Source organism: Chlamydotis macqueenii, chromosome 1 (genome assembly GCF_036417535.1).
Source record: "Chlamydotis macqueenii isolate bChlMac1 chromosome 1, bChlMac1.mat, whole genome shotgun sequence".
NCBI classification, from domain to species: Eukaryota; Metazoa; Chordata; class Aves; order Otidiformes; family Otididae; genus Chlamydotis; species Chlamydotis macqueenii.
In genome coordinates, this window is record NC_141556.1 from 26,643,112 (window position 1) to 26,660,195 (window position 17,084).

At 40.5% G+C, this 17,084-nt stretch overlaps 1 protein-coding gene across 1 annotated transcript in view; it reads left to right on the forward strand.

Annotated features, from left to right (window-relative positions):
• Window positions 1-13,498, forward strand: part of ANKRD26 (ankyrin repeat domain 26) — a 57,683-nt gene extending 44,185 nt beyond the window's left edge. The window contains exons 33-39 of the mRNA XM_086747449.1: window positions 281-393; window positions 797-938; window positions 2,808-3,089; window positions 3,769-4,004; window positions 4,782-5,028; window positions 10,395-10,440; window positions 11,909-13,498. Of these exons, the coding sequence (XP_086603575.1) occupies window positions 281-393; window positions 797-938; window positions 2,808-3,089; window positions 3,769-4,004; window positions 4,782-5,028; window positions 10,395-10,440; window positions 11,909-12,057 (1,215 nt within the window). The 3' untranslated portion in view covers window positions 12,058-13,498. The remainder of the gene's footprint in view (window positions 1-280; window positions 394-796; window positions 939-2,807; window positions 3,090-3,768; window positions 4,005-4,781; window positions 5,029-10,394; window positions 10,441-11,908) is intronic.
• Window positions 13,499-17,084: the final 3,586 nt, after the last annotated feature.

The following is a 17,084-nucleotide window of genomic DNA, read 5'->3' on the forward strand; positions in this document are numbered from 1 at the left end:
GTCTTCAGCATCTTTTCCACTTTTTTGCCTTAAAGCATTAGAAGAGAGTGGCCTTTGCTTCAGTGGGGGCATCTGTTTCTCTTGCTGGATATTGGCTTGTTTTATGTGAAACATGAAGTGATTAAAGGTTCTCAGGAATTCTGTCCCTTGGTGTTCTGTGAAACTTGGCTAACAGATAGAGACATACTGCAGCTTTTCTATGGAGAATGCTCGATGCACACAGTGCATGTAAATACTGTTCCTATGCTTTGTGTGTCATGTATCTTTTCTATTTTGAAAGTGTGAGAGTGAAAAAAAGAAAGTGAAGAAGCTGGTAGAGTTGAAGCGCCCAGTTGAACTGCGTCTGGACCAAGAAATGAAAAGAAACATTGAACTGCAGAAAGACTGTAAGAGGTATGGCTTTCTAGTAAGATGAAGAGGTATGCCTGAGTAGAAGCCAAGCTTTATTGAACTTCAATGTAAAATAAGTGTACATAACTGTTTGTGAGTAAATTCAAGCCTTATGTTAGTTCTTGCAAGGCACTTCTGTACATGTGCCTGTAGTTTTCAATAGCTGCCAAAATAGTGGTCCTGCAGTTCCCCTGGGGGGAAGGAAGTCTCTTATTCCTTCTTTGAGGTGAAACTTGGACCTTTCAAGTGACTTGTGGCATGAGAATGCTGTTTTTTCTCAGTAATTCCTGATGTGTCAAGCACATTAAAGATGATGTCTGCATGTCTCTGCTCTTTACATGAGAGTATGTGAAAAAGGCCGTCTGCTCCTCTGCTTCATTGTTTTCTTGACTAATTTGCTGTGCAGGTTGAAAAGGCTTCTCAACAGAGCTATGAAGAAACTAAGGATGTATGAGGAGAGAGACAGAGAGTCTCAGATTAGTTTACAGGGAGAAATGAAGAACAGGTATTCTGAAATGGTGAATGAAGTTGGTAGATTAAGAACAAAGGTGAGCACTCGTTTATTTGGGGTATTTTGGTGGTGGTATTTCTTCTTTTGAAACCTGTGTTGCTCTTTCCATGTACTTCTTTTCATGTTGTTGAATTTATTTTTTTTCCCCTTGGCTGTGTTTTAGAATTTATTGACTTTTCTTGATACTTCTTCTACTATTACATAGTAGATGACTGTAACTAATACTGATTTAGTTATCATTATGGGTAAAGATGGAAATGTTATGTGCAAAGCAGTATCTGCAAGGGCACATCAAGGGCATGCTGTCCTGTACAGGAAGGGTGAGCTGAGAGTTGCAGCAAGGCTGGCAGAGTCCGTGACCTCATGGACCAGGGAGCAGTCCCGCAGGCCCACACCAAGAAGAGCAGAACAGATTCGGTGACAGTAAGCGGGGTCAGCCAAGAGTGCAGATCACCAGGCCAGTCCATAGGGATGGGCAGGTCTGCATTCAAACCAGGACATCACATCCATGGGTGAGGGTCAGGGCTGAGAGCAGTGAGGCCCAGCACAGCCCTGACTGCAGCCTGAGGCTGTGGCAGCATCTTCTAGGTTTGACAGGTTAATTTCTTCTCAGGAAGAGAGGGGAGTAGTACCACCATAACTTGAACAACTGTAGGAAGTTGACTTTGCCCAAGATCACCCCTTGAGCCCTGTCTTAGGCACAAGCTGAGCAGGAGGCGGTTCAGGTTCTACTTTTCTAAACAGTGTCCTTGCTTCCCAGGGCACGATGTGGTGAGGTGATGCAGAAAAAAAATTCTGTAACATTGTTCACTAGTAGCTGTCTCAGCCCCTCTGTCCCTTGTCATAGGGACTCGGAAGTAGAGTTCCCAGAAGTGCTTTTGAGGTTGCTCTGGCTATTCAGTAGCATCTAACCTTTTATCTACTTCTCTGCTCATTACTCAGATTTGTTGCTAAAGCAGCCATGTTTCAGAGCTATGTTCATGTTTAGAAGGTATTATTGTAGAATGAGTCCATTGCCTTTAGAATGGCTCATTTTCAGTTGAAAAGTCAGTAGTGTTTTTGTCTTTCTGTTGGAAGAGTTATTTTGAGTGATGAGGAAATGTATTACTTTTAGGCGGTTTGAAATAAGTCTAAAGTTTCTACTCTCTGTTAGAGACTCTTTGAAGTGTTGACTATGTTAGTTTCCTCCATTTTTTTAAATAAAAGACATGACATCACTTTTTATGATCAGTAGGTATAGAAAAGGTGTGTTTCTGGAGGGATTAAGAGGAGGACAGAGCTGTAGTTGACCACTGGGACCTATTGAAAGTCTGATATTTCTTGCAAATTTTTGAAAATAAGCTGCAGCTTTGGTGTAGCGAAAATACATCTTCCTCCACTGCTGCTGTAAAAGCTGTGTTCTGAACCACTGCTTACAAGTTTTTCAATGTAATAGAAAAAAAGAGTACCTGTTTCTTGTCTTGTCAGCTCAGTAATGAAGCTTTGACTGTGTTGACAGCTTGGAAAAATTCCTCTAAAGCGTGATACTTGTTGTTTCTGCTAAAACCAGAAGGTGGCTAGGTATGGATGTGTTTGATTTCCCATAAGCATATGAGCATCTCACAGAATAGCCCTGTTGCTTTTCAGCCTAGCCCTATGAGTGAAATGCTGCTAATTTGGTTCTTCTTGGTCTGTGACCTACTGCAGAAGAACTGAGAAAGGATGGGAACCTGAGGAATCCCATCAGAAATGATGTGAAAACTGTTCTTGTTTTAAAAGAAACACCTGGTTTCACTTTGGTTTTAATACTGAGTCAATAGATGACTAATACAGTCTCAATGGCCATCCCCTTTACAGATTTTCATGTAATTGACTAATTTTAGATCCCTCTGAGTTCCCTTTTTTTTTTTTTTCCTGCTCTCTACAGATTGGTGAACTTTCCCAGCAGCTGGAGATAGAGTCTAAAAAATGCATGCAGCTAGAAACACAAAATCAGGATTTGCGAGAAGAGTTGTCCGCCATGCGTGGGAACCATGAAAAACTGGAGAAGAGCAAATGGCAGCTGAAAGAAGAGGTAGCTAACCTCAAACATCGTTTGGAGGCTAACATGGTGGATCACAGCCAAATAGAACAATGTAAGAGAGAGATGGAAGAACGAGTTGGACAAGAAATAAGACAAAAACTACAAGAAGTCAATCTATTTTTGCAGGTAAGGGAATTCCTTACTTATGTCTGTAGTCTCTATTACATACTTTGGTTGTGATCATAATTTTTTAGTATTTTCTCTTTGGTGCCTGATTCTGTGTGTTAGTGCTGTATTTCCTGAAGGGCGGTGGGAGAAGGGAATATAGTTGGGCAAGAGTGCTTTCATGTGTATGTGATGTGCGTTCAGGTCCCTGAATCAAAAGCTTGCCCAAGGTAGATTTCCATTTTGCAGTTCTTGGGGCAGGGTGAGAGGGTATTGCTGTCTGCTGGTCTTGTTCTAATGGGTGTTGCAACTTACAGTTGCCAAGGCCAGACATACAGGTCCTGCTTTATACAGGGGAAAGTGCTCAGAAAATAAATCACTGAAGTTGGAGAGGGGTGGAGGGTGGGGGTGAGAGATCTTCATAATTTCTTTGAGGAATTATTTTCTATATGCCCTGTCCTACAGAGATAATGTTCTTTCATTAGTGGCTTTGATGAATAATACTGCTGAGAGGTGGGTTATTTCTGAAGGAAAATTGATGTGGTAGTTCCAGGGTTCTGTCTTGATTACTCATGGTAGTCAAGAGGTACAATTGCCTCACTGAGTAAAGCTGGGCTCTTGAAACTGGGTGTGTGCAACTGACTGGCAGGGAGACTTCTCTTTTTCTTTGTGGTGGTTGAAAGTGCATTATCTGCTTCAGACGCAGGCTGCCTCCCAGGACAGATTAGAACAAATCAGAGCCAGTCATCATGCTTCACTGAGAAACCAGCTAAAACAGAGAATTAGAGATCTCGAATGTGAATTGGACAGGATAAAAAACACCCAACAAGACAGTATTTTTCAAAAAGAATCCACGCAGGCAGAAGTGGAAAGGTACAAAGAGCTGTATCTGGAAGAAGTAAAAATTAGAAGATGCCTAGCAAATAAACTGGAAAGGTAAGTCCGTGCTTTTTTGGAGCAGTAATAATACTTTTTCCTCATGCATTTTCCTCCTAAAAATCCCTCTTCTACATCTGGTCAGCATTATGTATGTAAGCATAAGTTGGCATATTTGTGAGGAAAGTACAAGACCCTTCCCCTTCATTAGAACTGTCTTCGTTTCTTTTTAGTATTTTAGCAGTAACAGCACTGATCATGGCATTAATAGTGTGGTTTTTAACCTGATTGTGTTTTAACAGGCAGCCTTCTTACCAGTCTTTAATAATCTCCTCCTCTTATTCTGAGTATGGTAGAAAAGATAAATGTCCTTTACTAGTTGAATATGGATAGGCCCTTCAGAGAGCAGAATTTGATTCTGTGAAGCAAAAAAATAAATCTTTTTTGGCTTCCGTTTTTGCAGTATCTCTGAGTTTTGAGCTTTCCTTGGGAAAAGGAAGGTAGCTCAGAGTTCTTATGCAGGTGAGGTACCTTTTAGAAGAAGCTATGTAAACCCTTTCAGAAGAAGCTATGTAAACACATGGCATGCACAGGTTGCTTTGAAGCCTGAATGCTGAAAAGTCCTCAGTGTTGTTAACTCTTATTGCTCCTTACAGGTAGTGTGACTTCTTAGAAATAGGTTCTCCAAAAAAACCTCAGATCAAGTGATGTTTTTGTTTTGGATGCTCTTAATCCCTTCCACTTTCAGAAGTTGAATAATAGTCAAAGACCTGGAGGGTAACTCTGCGAAAATGCTACTACTGAAGATAATTCTTTGCATGCTTCTGAATGTTTCAGAGCTAAGGAGAGACTAGGAGAAGCCAACGCTAAGCTCCTTCAGGAGCGCCATAGAAGCAAATCTTTAATCGCAAGCAGCATTGTCAGTGGAGGTCTGGCTGCAAGTCCAGTTCTGTATTCGACTGAACTGGGACATCTTGGCAACAATTTGGCACTGAACAGAAGTCTAAGTCTAGGAGGAAGCTTCCTAAGCTCAACCGGGGACGCGTTATCATCAAGAAGCAGGGTTGAAGCCTGTGTGGCTAAGGTAAGCATTTTGAAATACTGTTCTCAGCTACTGCTGAAGAGTATTCTTAAGCAAGCTTATGCTTTTTAGCCAAAAGTTAGAATCCATTTGTAGTTCCAAACCATATTGTCTAATGTGCCAAAACAACTGCTGATCATCAAAACAGTACACAACTATATGTGGCAGGCGTGAAGACTTTTGGTCATCAGGGTTGTAAAAATTTCTAGGAGTGCTCAAAGACCAGAAAATACTGACATCTAAATACTGAACTGTGTAACTACATTCTTTTACAAGAGAAACAGTGATAAAGAATACCGTGGCATAGGAAGTTCCCAGCTAAGCTCTTAATTAAATTTTAATGTGTAGTATGTATGACCTATTTAAAATGGCTAAGTTTATGATGAGTGCAAACTCCCATCAGACATCTTTGTTTGAGACACCTCTTCCTTCTTCACTGATCTTCATTGACGCAGTTTCTTTGCTGGAACTTGTTTTAGTACTTCAGTAGCAGCAAAGGGATGCTTCAAAATCAGGATGATATGAATGGGACCATGTAACTTCTCACTTTACACTTCAGTGCAGGACGTATACTATGCATAGGAGGCATTTGTTTTTGTAGTTCCTGCTATGTGTTATTGCATGAAAAGGTAAAGTTAACTACTCCTCAGGAAGTCTTCATAGCTTTCTAATTTTGCAGCAGTGCTGCAACCTCAGCAGTACCTCTGGTCAAAGAATGCCCTGTAATGAGAAGTGAGTGTGACAGCACATCCCTCACAGAATGGTGAACGTTGTGTCATGAGATTTGGAAACCAGTTTGTCTTCTTGGATTAGGTTTTAATTCTAATGTAGTATTAAATTCTAAAGTTTTCTTCCCTGAATGAAGGTGAGTAAAATTATTGCTAAATCCTCAGAGATCTTATCCATTTCTTACCATTTCTGCCAGGTTCTCTTAAGAAAAAGCTGGAAATGTCAGTATGCCTGTTTTCCCTCAGTCAAAGCAGAAGGCTGGTCTCTGGGACTCAGAATTACTGGTGTGAATTTATCCTCCCTGTTACTAAATCCAGCTGCAAATCCTTTCGTGATATTTCATTCTGTAATCATCAGTTAGGGAACAGCTAAGACTAATTGCAATGGTACTGTCCATAGCCTGAAATTACTCAATGTTCAATATATTCAGAAAAGTTTTAAGACTTAATCTTCTCTTTCAGAGTCCTTCAGAGAAAATGAACAGGGTTCTCAGAGGTGCCGTAGTTGCTAGAGGACATGCATCTAAGTGGGTATTTCACTTAGAACCGCTGGCTTAGGTTTCCTCAGCTGGGTGCAGTATTTCACTAACAGTGTTTGAAGCCATACCATACCTCTGAGCAGCTGGAAGTACAGGATTCCTGACTTGCATCTAAAAAAAGGATGGAATTGGAAAATAAGGCTTTAAGTCAAGAAGTAACAAAAGGGAAAAGAGCTGCATGTATATCTCTGCATACAGTAATGGGTGATGGATCTCGATGAGTTTCCAAATGCAAAATTACCAGATGCACAGTCTGTGCTGTCATTTTGGTGGGAGACCTGTGTCATTCAGTAGACAAGTCGGAGCAGGAAATGGGGAAAGAATTCAGACATGACAGTTTTAGTCTATTTTGAAGTACTTTGCAGGTTGCGCTGCTTACAACTCTGCCTGTTCACCAGATTATTTAAAGACAGAGAGTTTCTCTGACTCTAAGCCTTTTCTTCACTGTTTGCTTCAATTATGCTCCAGATTTTTTCCAGTAACCTGGTTCCCTTCTACAGAATTTGTCTTGCCTTTAAACTCAAGCTGACCAGTGCCTTCTTGGCTGGAGATTACAAGTGTTCCTGCCACTAAAGCTCATAATGACACAGAGTTAAGGAGCTTAAATTGCAGTGTGCCTCAGGTAGTCATCTTGCACTTCTTTTTTTAGTCAAAGCTCTCTGGGCAGATTTGGTGTTTCTCACAGTCACTTCCTTAAGGTGAGAAGGGCTATTTGAAGTAGAGGGTATGCCATTCTTAAGAGGAGGATGTTTATGTAAATTTGGTTTGTGCAAAAGCTTATAAATAGCTTCAGGGGCAAGCTGGTGAAAATACTTCACACTGCCATTATTCAAATGCTAGCATTAATTCTTTGTCCATGCAACTGTTGGAAGAAACATTGATAAATGGTGCTGATTGCAAACAAGAGGAAGAAGTGCTCCTCTGGCAAATGGACACAGTTACTTATTTTAGAAATAATTAAGAAATTTTGAGTTTAAAGACTTTGAAGATCTCACAGTTTTCCTAAACCACTACTTAATACGAGAGTCGAGTGTCAGTGATTACGCATATAGCCTTACATTTTGAAGATGATCATGTTGCAAGGTCAGCAAAAGATGAGCATTTTATTCTTAAAAAAAACATGAAGAAATGTGTTCCACAACAGTATAGCCCCTTTCCCCTTACCAAATATATATCCTGTGGAAATCAATAACCTTGAAATGAAAGTGCAAAAGTATATTGAAAAATATTAAGAAGTCTTTATTGACACAAGTAATTTACCAGTAAAATGCCAATCACATGCAAATGTCTTTGGGGGTTTTTTGGTTGTTTTTATTTTTATTAGAGCTCCAGCAATGAGGAATGATTTACCAAGTACTTGAAAAATTCTATGCAAGTAATAACAAACAGTGACTGTAGTTCATTATGATCTGGAAGAAGGTTGGCTGAAATTTGTTTCATAGTAGGACCTGTGTCATAAGAAGGATGTGTGTGTGTATCGCCTGCCCTTGACAGGAGTAAAGAGATCTTTGACGGAGTCTTTTTGACTTTGTATGATCTGATCTACTAACTCCCAAACTGCTCATGAATTGACATGTCACCATCCAGAACTAAACTCAATCAAGCAGATGAAACACAAATAGAAGATACTGCTAGTGATCTGTATCCCATAATTTGGGAACTGCTGCCTTAGTCCATATATTAAGGCAAGGAATGTCTGCTGCAAGGAACTTTTGGGACTGGAATCCTAATGTTAGGTTTTACAGATGTCAAGCTGAAATCCTAACAGCAGTGCCAAACGCTGGTGAAAATTAATGTGAGTGTCGACATACAAAATAATAGTGAAGTCTGCTAGCTGCAACCAATGTGAATCAGTGGATTTATGAAACCAGTTCTCCTACATGATGTGAGAAAGGGAATGTCTGCTTCCTACTCTCTCTCTCCATTTCTGTTCCTTTTCTGATTTAGTTTTCTGTCTGCAATCTTGCATTGTAGCAGTCTTTGTATTGTCAGCTTTTTTACTTGCTTCAATTATATGTAGGCCATGTTCTTATTTTTCACTGAAGACCATTGAACTGAAGGCTGTTTTCCTTTCTTCTTCAGCTCCTTAATCAAAAATCTGTTCTTCTTTCTCTTCTCTGCAGCCAGATACAAGACAAGGTTTGTAGCCAGTATTGTTTAATGTTGGGTGGTATTTTATACTGGAAATGTTTTGTCTATTTATGCTGTTAGGCTTTGGTTAAAACTGACTGATGCATTCACATTTTCCTAATACTGCAAATATTTTGAACTTTTTAGTTTGTCCAAGTGAAAGAATGACTGCTACAGAGAACTTTCGTGCTTTATGTATTTGTAATGTTATGGCTCCTGTGGTAGTTAACCCTCTGTGAGATGACAGTGTATGGATTTCATCTGTTATAATGGAACTTCTTTAAACTATAGGATTAGGCTGGCTTTACCCTCCTTGCTAGTTCTGATGTTCAGAAAGTTCTTGGTAGTAACAGTGGCTGCCTCTGTTCTGAAGTTGAGTTCCTAGACTCTGAGTATCATCTCGTGGAGTCTTACTGGGTCCAACTTCATCTGCGCTCAAGCAACCCATGTAGTAGTATTAAGTCAACACTACTCTCTGAGAAACAGTTATTGAGAAGGTGGCTTCTGCTAGGGAACCCAGTATGTTACTGTCTGAAGAGATGTGCAGTGAGATGAGTAGTACCTCAGCATGGAACTTAGTGCAGAAGAAAAGGCAATTACTGTTATGCTTTCTAGTTCTGTGACTGTATTCTGGCAGAAGCTTTTCTGGAATCTGAATTTGTCATCCTTACTGCTGAAGAGTTTTGGGATAGTCAGCTGTGATGCCTTTTCCAGGGGATTGCGGGCAAGGAGAACAGTGGAGGCAAGTTACAGTCCTCAAGGGAGTGTTTTGCCTGGACCTTCATTCTGTTTTCAGAAATTGGTGTATTGGCTTTATTTCCACCTATTCCTCTTTTCTCCGGTGTGGATGAGAATCACTAAGATGTTAATGGAATTAATAAGAAGAAAACAAGTTATTTTTCTTCTCTTGGTTCATCCACACATGTTGCAGAGGGTCCTGTGGGCCTTCTGGTCATTGTGAAGGCTCCAGAAACCAGGGAAAGTGTTTTGGTTTTGGTTTTGTTTTTTTCCTATCACCTCAACTACTACTGTTTTGCTTACGATTGCGCCTGGTTTGGGGTCATCTTTTCATCTAGGTATTAGTTTTCCTGCTTTATCTCTCACTTCATGTGTTAGGGAGTCCCTTCTCCCCAGGATTTTGCTGCTGTTTGTACCTGCTTGAAAACAAGTAGAGGCTTGGGGATTTGAGGGGTCCTTTTCCATTGTTCTTTCAGCTCTGTGCTCCCCTCTTCTAGCTGTGAGGGCCTAGACTAGACTATTCCAACAAATACCACTGAGTGGTTCTTGTCCTGGAGTAGCTGGTGAATTTGGTCACAGCTATCCGTGTAGTCCTGGAGAGAGGACCCTTCCTTCCACTCAGGAGGGGCAGGAAAAAATTGTGTGGTTTTGTATTTTTATGTGTGTCAGCATACTTGCAATAAGAATAAAGAAAAATCTTGGCATGATCTGTAGGAGTTCTTTCAATTTTGCATCTTAAGTTGGAGAGTGCATGCTTTTTTTCTATGCTATGGAATATGTCAATCCTGCAGCAGCTGCTATTGCACCTCTTATGAAGTTGCAGAAACTGGCCTCAACCCAAGTTGTCCCCATGGATGGCATTTGTGCATATCTCAGCATTTAGCTGACATTCTACTTGTGCTTTTGATTACAGACTTTAGCCGTACCTTCATTGTAATAACTCCACTGTGCTTTCTTCCTGTATATTTTTAAATATCCAGTTATAATCTAGCTGGTGAGTTACAGATTGTTTTGTGCTACAGTTAATGTTGCTCAGCAATGAGTATGTTACAGCCTGGCTGAGCAAGCGTTTCTCTTCATTAAAAATCAAACCTCAGACCAAGATGTCTCTATTTGGGATGACATTTTTAGCTTCTGTCACGTTATGTGTGGGCTTTAAGAATGTTTTAGAAGTCTACTATAACAGAAATGTAACTGTTAAAATATTAACTGTATTTTTTCTGTATAATTCCAGGTACGGCAGGAACTAGATGAAAAAATCACTAAAGAGCTTGAACAAGGTAATGTGTCTTTATGTTAGTAGTGATTTTAAGGAAGAAGATGACTGTTCCTGACTCTTCAAAATAATGGCTTGAAAGCTGGCAAGTTCCTGTGCTAAGCACAGGTTTTTTTCTGTTAGCTTTCCAGTTCAGACTCAAATGTGAAAACTTCCTAATTACCAAAATATTGTATGAGATGTTACACAGCTGCCTGAAAAAAACAAGTGCAGAGAAAAGTAACCCATTTCCCCGACACAGATAAACATGGATTAAGCTAAATTCACCTTTCACTACAGTTAATCCTCAAGCACAAACATGAATGAAGCTCTAAGACAAGATTTTCATAGACTTCAGCCATCACTTCTCCTTTCATACACATCAATTGCATTCAGTGCTAAACTGTACCATACAGATTCTCTGCTGTTAGTTCATGATTTTTGCTATGTCTCGTATTCATTGCTTGGATTTGTAACTTTTATGTTGCAGTCTTTTTGAATAAGCAAGAAGGGTATAATCAGTGACAAAAGATATCCTTTCTTTAGGAAAAGATCGTTCAGTACTGTTTAGGCAAACAAGATGAGTTAAATGCTTGTAATATATAGCATAAAACATGCTCTGTTATAAGGCCAGATGTCCAAAGAGGAATTCCACTTATTTCACTGCTTTGCAGTGACCAGTGCTGTTTCAAAGCAGATAGCCCCTGAGAGCATTTCCTTCTGTTCCTGTATGCTTTTAATCATATAGAGTGCTCAGCTATTGCTTCATAGCTCTTTCCATGTGTCTATATGGACACAAAGCCATTGCATTGCATCCTTGTGGATTTTGAACATAATTGCACATCTGCTAGGAGTCGTAGAGTGTGTTTGGTTTGGGGACCTTCTCTGAAAAAGATGGCTGGAGAAAAATGGCAAAGTTTGGTTTGCTGTCATTGAATATGTGTTTCCAGGGAGGAAAGAGGGTTTTGCTAGGGTGAGTTACAAAGATGCCCCTCAGGGAAGGTGCCAGGCTGGGAGAGTTGTCCTGGCCTGACTGCAGCACAAAGGTGTTTGCATTTTCACAGGCAGATTTTTTTTTTTTAAGTTTGTCACAGTGAATGCAGAAGCTGGGTTTTTAGGAACAGTGTTCCAATAAATCACTGGTTTGAACATTTAAGGAAAACAGACACTTTGAGGTTGAAGAGGTCTGTAGGGGGCTAAATTTAGCACTAGTGTAAGCAGAAGCCATTTGTGGATTCCCTAAAGATGTTCATTGTGTAGCCTCTGGAATTTCTTTCACTAGCTTTAGAAATACCATTGACTGATAAGCAAATGTGGAAAAAATGTGTTTCTTCCTTTGTGCCTAGCCCTTTCATTGTTAAGCTTATTTGGAAATTTTTAAATCTTTTTCTGGATTGTAGTCTCTCCAGTTACCCAAAATGTTTTTACAGTGACTTGTTTAGCCTTGTCTACTGTAAAAGTAACACCAGGAATCTTGTCTCTTTTCTCCCTAGCCACCACTGAACTTGAAACTGGATCTGCTGGAGCTTCTCCCATGGTATCTACTGATGGATCTTCGAAAAATTTCCATGTTGATCAGGATCCCCTTTGCAGGGCAATACAGGAGTACCGTGATATTTTAACTAAAAATTATCTGATTTGAACAAAATGCTAAGGAAAGGCTCTAGAAATAGTGTTGTTTACATAGTGCATCTGTGGTTTCCCATCTCATGGTTCAGATGCAAAAATGTATTTATTGCAGTCTGAATGTAAATTCTAAGTCTCTTAAATTGATATCGAGCACATTGCACTTACCTGTTGGTTTATTGACACATAGTTGTTTTATTTTGCACTCGCAATATGAACCATATCTGTTTTTTTCTGGTTGATGGACCACTCTTGATTCTTGGGTTTGACAGAGCTGTCAAAATGTTTCTTATTAAGGTAGATGCATTATTTTGCTCCAGTCATGTTCTGTGTTTCAACAAAAGCATTCCCTTTGTTCTGTTTAATCCTTTCACTCCTTGTGTTTTTTATGTTTTCAGTGTTGGTTTAATGCTTAGGACATTACTTGATGTGCTTTGAGCCTGCTGCTTCAGTCCTGATGCAGTAAATATTTCTGCTGATAAAGTTATACCAGTGTGGAAGCTGGAAAATAGGGCACTTTACATTGCTGTCACTTTATGCGCCTTAGGTTTAAAATTACTGTGAGTGTATAGTAGTGCCAAGGAAGTTGTTATGTGGTCTTTTTGGTATCTTTATTTTGTGTCACAGAACCACAAAATAGATAAGCTTGGAAGGGACCTCCAAAGGTCATCTGGTCCAGCCCCTGTGCTTAAGCAGGACCACGTAGAACCAGTTGCCCAGGACCCTGTTAACTTGAATATCTCCAAGGATGGAGACTCTACAGCCTCCATGGGCAACCTGTGGTAGTGCTCAGTCGCCTTCACAGTAAAGAGGATTACCTGATGTTAAGATGGAACCTTCTGTGTTTCAGTTCATGCCCATTGCATTTCATGATACTCATGTTGATATTTGTCTTAAAAACTGCTGCAGCTTTAGGCATTCACAGGTCCTACATCAACACCTGTGGTGCACCTGAAACACTTCATATGGGAAAAAAGGAATGTTACTATATCAACCTTCAGTCTCCTCAGTACTTTCCAATACTTGGGTGGCAGGATAGCCAATCTTTTTGTTGCTGCTAGTAGCTGATGATATGGCCCAGATATTGGCCAGTGTTGTGGGGCATTGTGTCAATAAAAGAAGCACTTTTACTTACTTCAGGGAGTTACCTGTTGTTACTGAAGATCTCCAGTTGTCTTTTCCTGTTTGCAAAAGTCACTATTGATCAGAAGATTACAGAATAAAGTCCCAGTTCTGGAAAAGTAAGAATAGTGGTACTGAGATGAATTAAGACTGGAAAAATGTGGGAGTTTTACCCACTAATTCAAGGACTTGAGTTAAGAGGCAGTGAGGAAAGCAATGAATGCTGCTGTAACACTTTTCCTTTTTATATTAATACAATTTTGTGAAGCTAATATACTGTATTTAATTATAGATATTCCATTGCAACTAAGTATTTAATAAACTTTGTAATCTAGTATATGTCTTTGTTTTATTGTTCGCCTTTTTGACTTGGCTTTCTACCCCCTTCCCTCCCCATATAAATCTCCAGAGATCTGCTTTGCTCACTTCAGCTCAGTTCACAGCTGCATCTTCAGCTTGTCCTGGAGGCCAGGCAAATGGCCAGCATGTGTCTGCGTCCTTTTCCTCCAGGGAGGCTTGAAGCACAATGCTGTGAAGACTGGGGACTAGGGTTGAGGTATTGCTAATAATCAGTTCCCAGACTCTTCCCATCTTTTAAAGCAATCCTTTCTGTGGTCTGGGCAGAAGGCAGTGGGTGAGCTTCTGCTAGCCATGAAACGCTGGCAAGTCCCACAGGTTTTCATCCTGTGGGAAGCTGACCAATTTGTGTCAGAAAAAAGGGAAAAGCTGTGAAGAAATTTCTCTGGCCTGCACCAGAGTGGTCAAAGAGAAGTTCAGCTTTTGGTAGTTTCTAGCATGTCTCCACAGAGAAAGCAGGTGCAGAACGTCTTGGCCTTCACTTTGTGTTGTCATTGTCATGAACTCAGACATAACCTGTTCTCAAGTTTGTTCCTAACCTGCTCTGTGTTGCCGATTGTCAGTGAGAGGGGAAAGTTCTTGGCTGGTGGAGCAGCAGAACAGAAACTCAGCCTTGGGATCTGGCATAACAGGAGCTGGTAGCGGTTACAAGTTGGGTAGCAGGTGATGGAGTTAAGAGAAGTCCATTTAATTACCTTGCTTCCAAGTCCATCTCCAGTGTCACTTTGCAGCCACTCTTGATGATCTCGGGCCGTGACAGCCAGGGGAGGCTCCTGAGGCCTAGAAGACAGGAAACGTCCATTGCATCTTCAAGAAGGGCAAGAGAGAGGAGCTGGGGAACTACAGACCAGTAAGCCTCGTTTTGCTGCATGGGAAGGTGATGGAGCACATCCTCCTGGAAACCATTTCCAAAGATGTTAGGGACAAGAAAGTGACGAGGAGGAGTCAGCATGGGTTTGCAAAGGCCAATGTGATAGCCTTCTAACAATGACATGAGTACTTCACTGGATAGAGAGAGGGAAACCAGTGCATGTTGCTTAACTTGACTCTAGCAAGGCTTTCTCTAGCTTGCACCATAATGGTCAAGGTCAGCTTTTGGAACTGCCTGGTCTCTTCTCAAAGAGAAAGCATGTTTCCTAATTTCTTTGCTAAGGTCAGTAGCTGCAAGAGAATTGCTGGATTTTTTTTAAATTGGTTGTACAGAATATGCAATTCTGTTTCAGAAAATCTCGTTATGCCAGTTGCTTTTCAATCAAGAGCAAGCAGTGAAAGAAGTTGTCCAGGTTTTGCTCTCTTCAAAATTGTGTTGAATTGTGGACACAAAACTTCAGTTTTTCATTGTTATTTATTGGCAGGGTAGTAGCTTGAAAGATTGATTAAAGGGTGAGTGGTGCTGCCACAGCACTAAGGTGCCTTTGTATTTACTGTTAATAAACTCAAATTATTTTATGCTGTCCTCTAATTTTCCAATGTTGCAGGGCTGTATCCTGGAAACGCAACAGTATTTCAGAAAAACTGGGCTTTAAAACCTGGTTTGATTCTTGGCATCCACAATGGAGCTGAGTCTTCTTCCATCAAGAAATGGACATATTTGGGGGAGTTTTTTACCCATCTAATTTGGGGCAAGGAAGAAGTTACTTTGAACGTGGGCTGAATTTAATCATCTCCTCTCTATAAATGATTGGCTATATTACTTTTCAACTTTATTCCTGAAACAAAATCCTGCACTCGCATTTTGCCATCTGCCACATGAGGAGCCCAAGTCACTGTGAGGAAAATCAGCTTTCGTTTTTGGACATAGAAGACAAGATGCGTAGATGTTCTGGGCATGCAGACAGAGGAAGACAGAGAAAAACAAGTACCAGAAGTGCAGGGGAAAATGATGGATCACTGGCTTTTGCAACTTGCCTATACTTCTTTATGTTCAAATTATCTTCACTGATGAAGCCTTTCTTGGGGCTGACCTTTGTCATCTTTGAAGCTTCTCACTTTGTGAAGTTACGAAGGCTCGAGTGGCCCATGGCAGACTGCATGGAAACTTCAGTGCTTTCATAAATAATGTTCAGCTGCTTAAAGGGCTGGGATGATGATGGACCAGCCAGAAAGTACTGAGGCTCTTGACATTGCTCTGGGTACATCTGTTTGTTGAAGCGTGGCATTAACAGCAGGGGAGCCTGGCAATTTCCTTTCAGCTAAGGGCATTCTGCTGGCATCTGCACTTTGCTGTTGAGACTCAGAAAAAGGATAATTAGAACCAAACCCAAAACTACTGATATACATAATGTGTTTGTAGAGCATCATATATGTCTTATCCACAAATAGAATGGTATGACAAACTTGAGTGGTATTGAAATTTGTCTTTCTTACTGCTTTCTGCACTGGCTGGACTTCTGAAAAATACTGGACTCAGAAGTTAGAGCATAAAAGTCAGAATTACTTGATGAATGTTTTAAACTATTCAAGATGTTAAACTAATCTCTAGATAAAACAGGAAGCTGTCCCCTTCATCCACCTAACAATCATCATATAAATTATAACAACAGCTACCCATACCAAATATATTAATTCTATTCCATTTCTCATCAGAGAATGTTTCCACTTGGATCCTGACAATTTTAACTGAATGTGAGCTGATGACTTTTTATGGAAGCAGTTGTGAAAAACAGAAATGCAATTCCAGACAGCAATCCTACCCCATTATTGTTACACAAAAGAATCTTAAGTCTGCCTTTTCAAAGACCTTGAGCGTTTGCACTTCCTAGATTTAAGCTGCAGTTACGCCCAAATTTTGTATCCAGGATGAGTTAGAACAAGCAGAAGAAACATGGCAAAAGCAAGAAGGCTGTTTCCGTTTGGCATTGATGAGCACGCGCTTTCACGCATTTGGCACTTGAAGTTTAATTATGGAAATAATTCTGCATGTGCCTACTGCTAATGATCTAATTGTTAGCAGAGAGGCGGGCCCCAGTCCTATTGACTGTTTACGTCTTAATGCGCTCTGTTTTTGAAATTATTTCCAAACTACCTGAGGTTCTATTGTGTGATATTTCCTCCACAGCATCACACATTTTCAATTAGCATCAGCTCCTTAGCCATAATCACTTCCTGCCTTGGCTTCTGTTCAGCACTGCAACTCACTGCAAAACAGAACTCCCGTAAATCTGGTCTGTACAGATGAAATGGTACAGATGCAGTGGTACTTAGGTGACAGCAGGCAAGAACTGAGTTTGAAATGGTTGTAAATAGCTATGGTTTTTACTGCTGCATGTTTTTTTCCTGGTCTTTTGCATGCGTGTTGCTTTGAATACAGTTCTGACAATCTGTCCCCTGTATCTGAGGATGCTTCACCACCCGTGTGTTCCATCAGTGCAAATACTGCAGATCCTGTCTCTGCTCCTTGCAGGGGGTTGGACTAGATGACCTTTAAAGGTCCCTTCCAACCCAAACCATTCTATGAGTCTATGAATGATCCTTGCCATACACCACCAGCAACTCTGGCCAGTTTGCAGAAGCATCACAGTGTTCATCTGCATACGGGTGTCCATCTGCATCATAAGCAGAGTT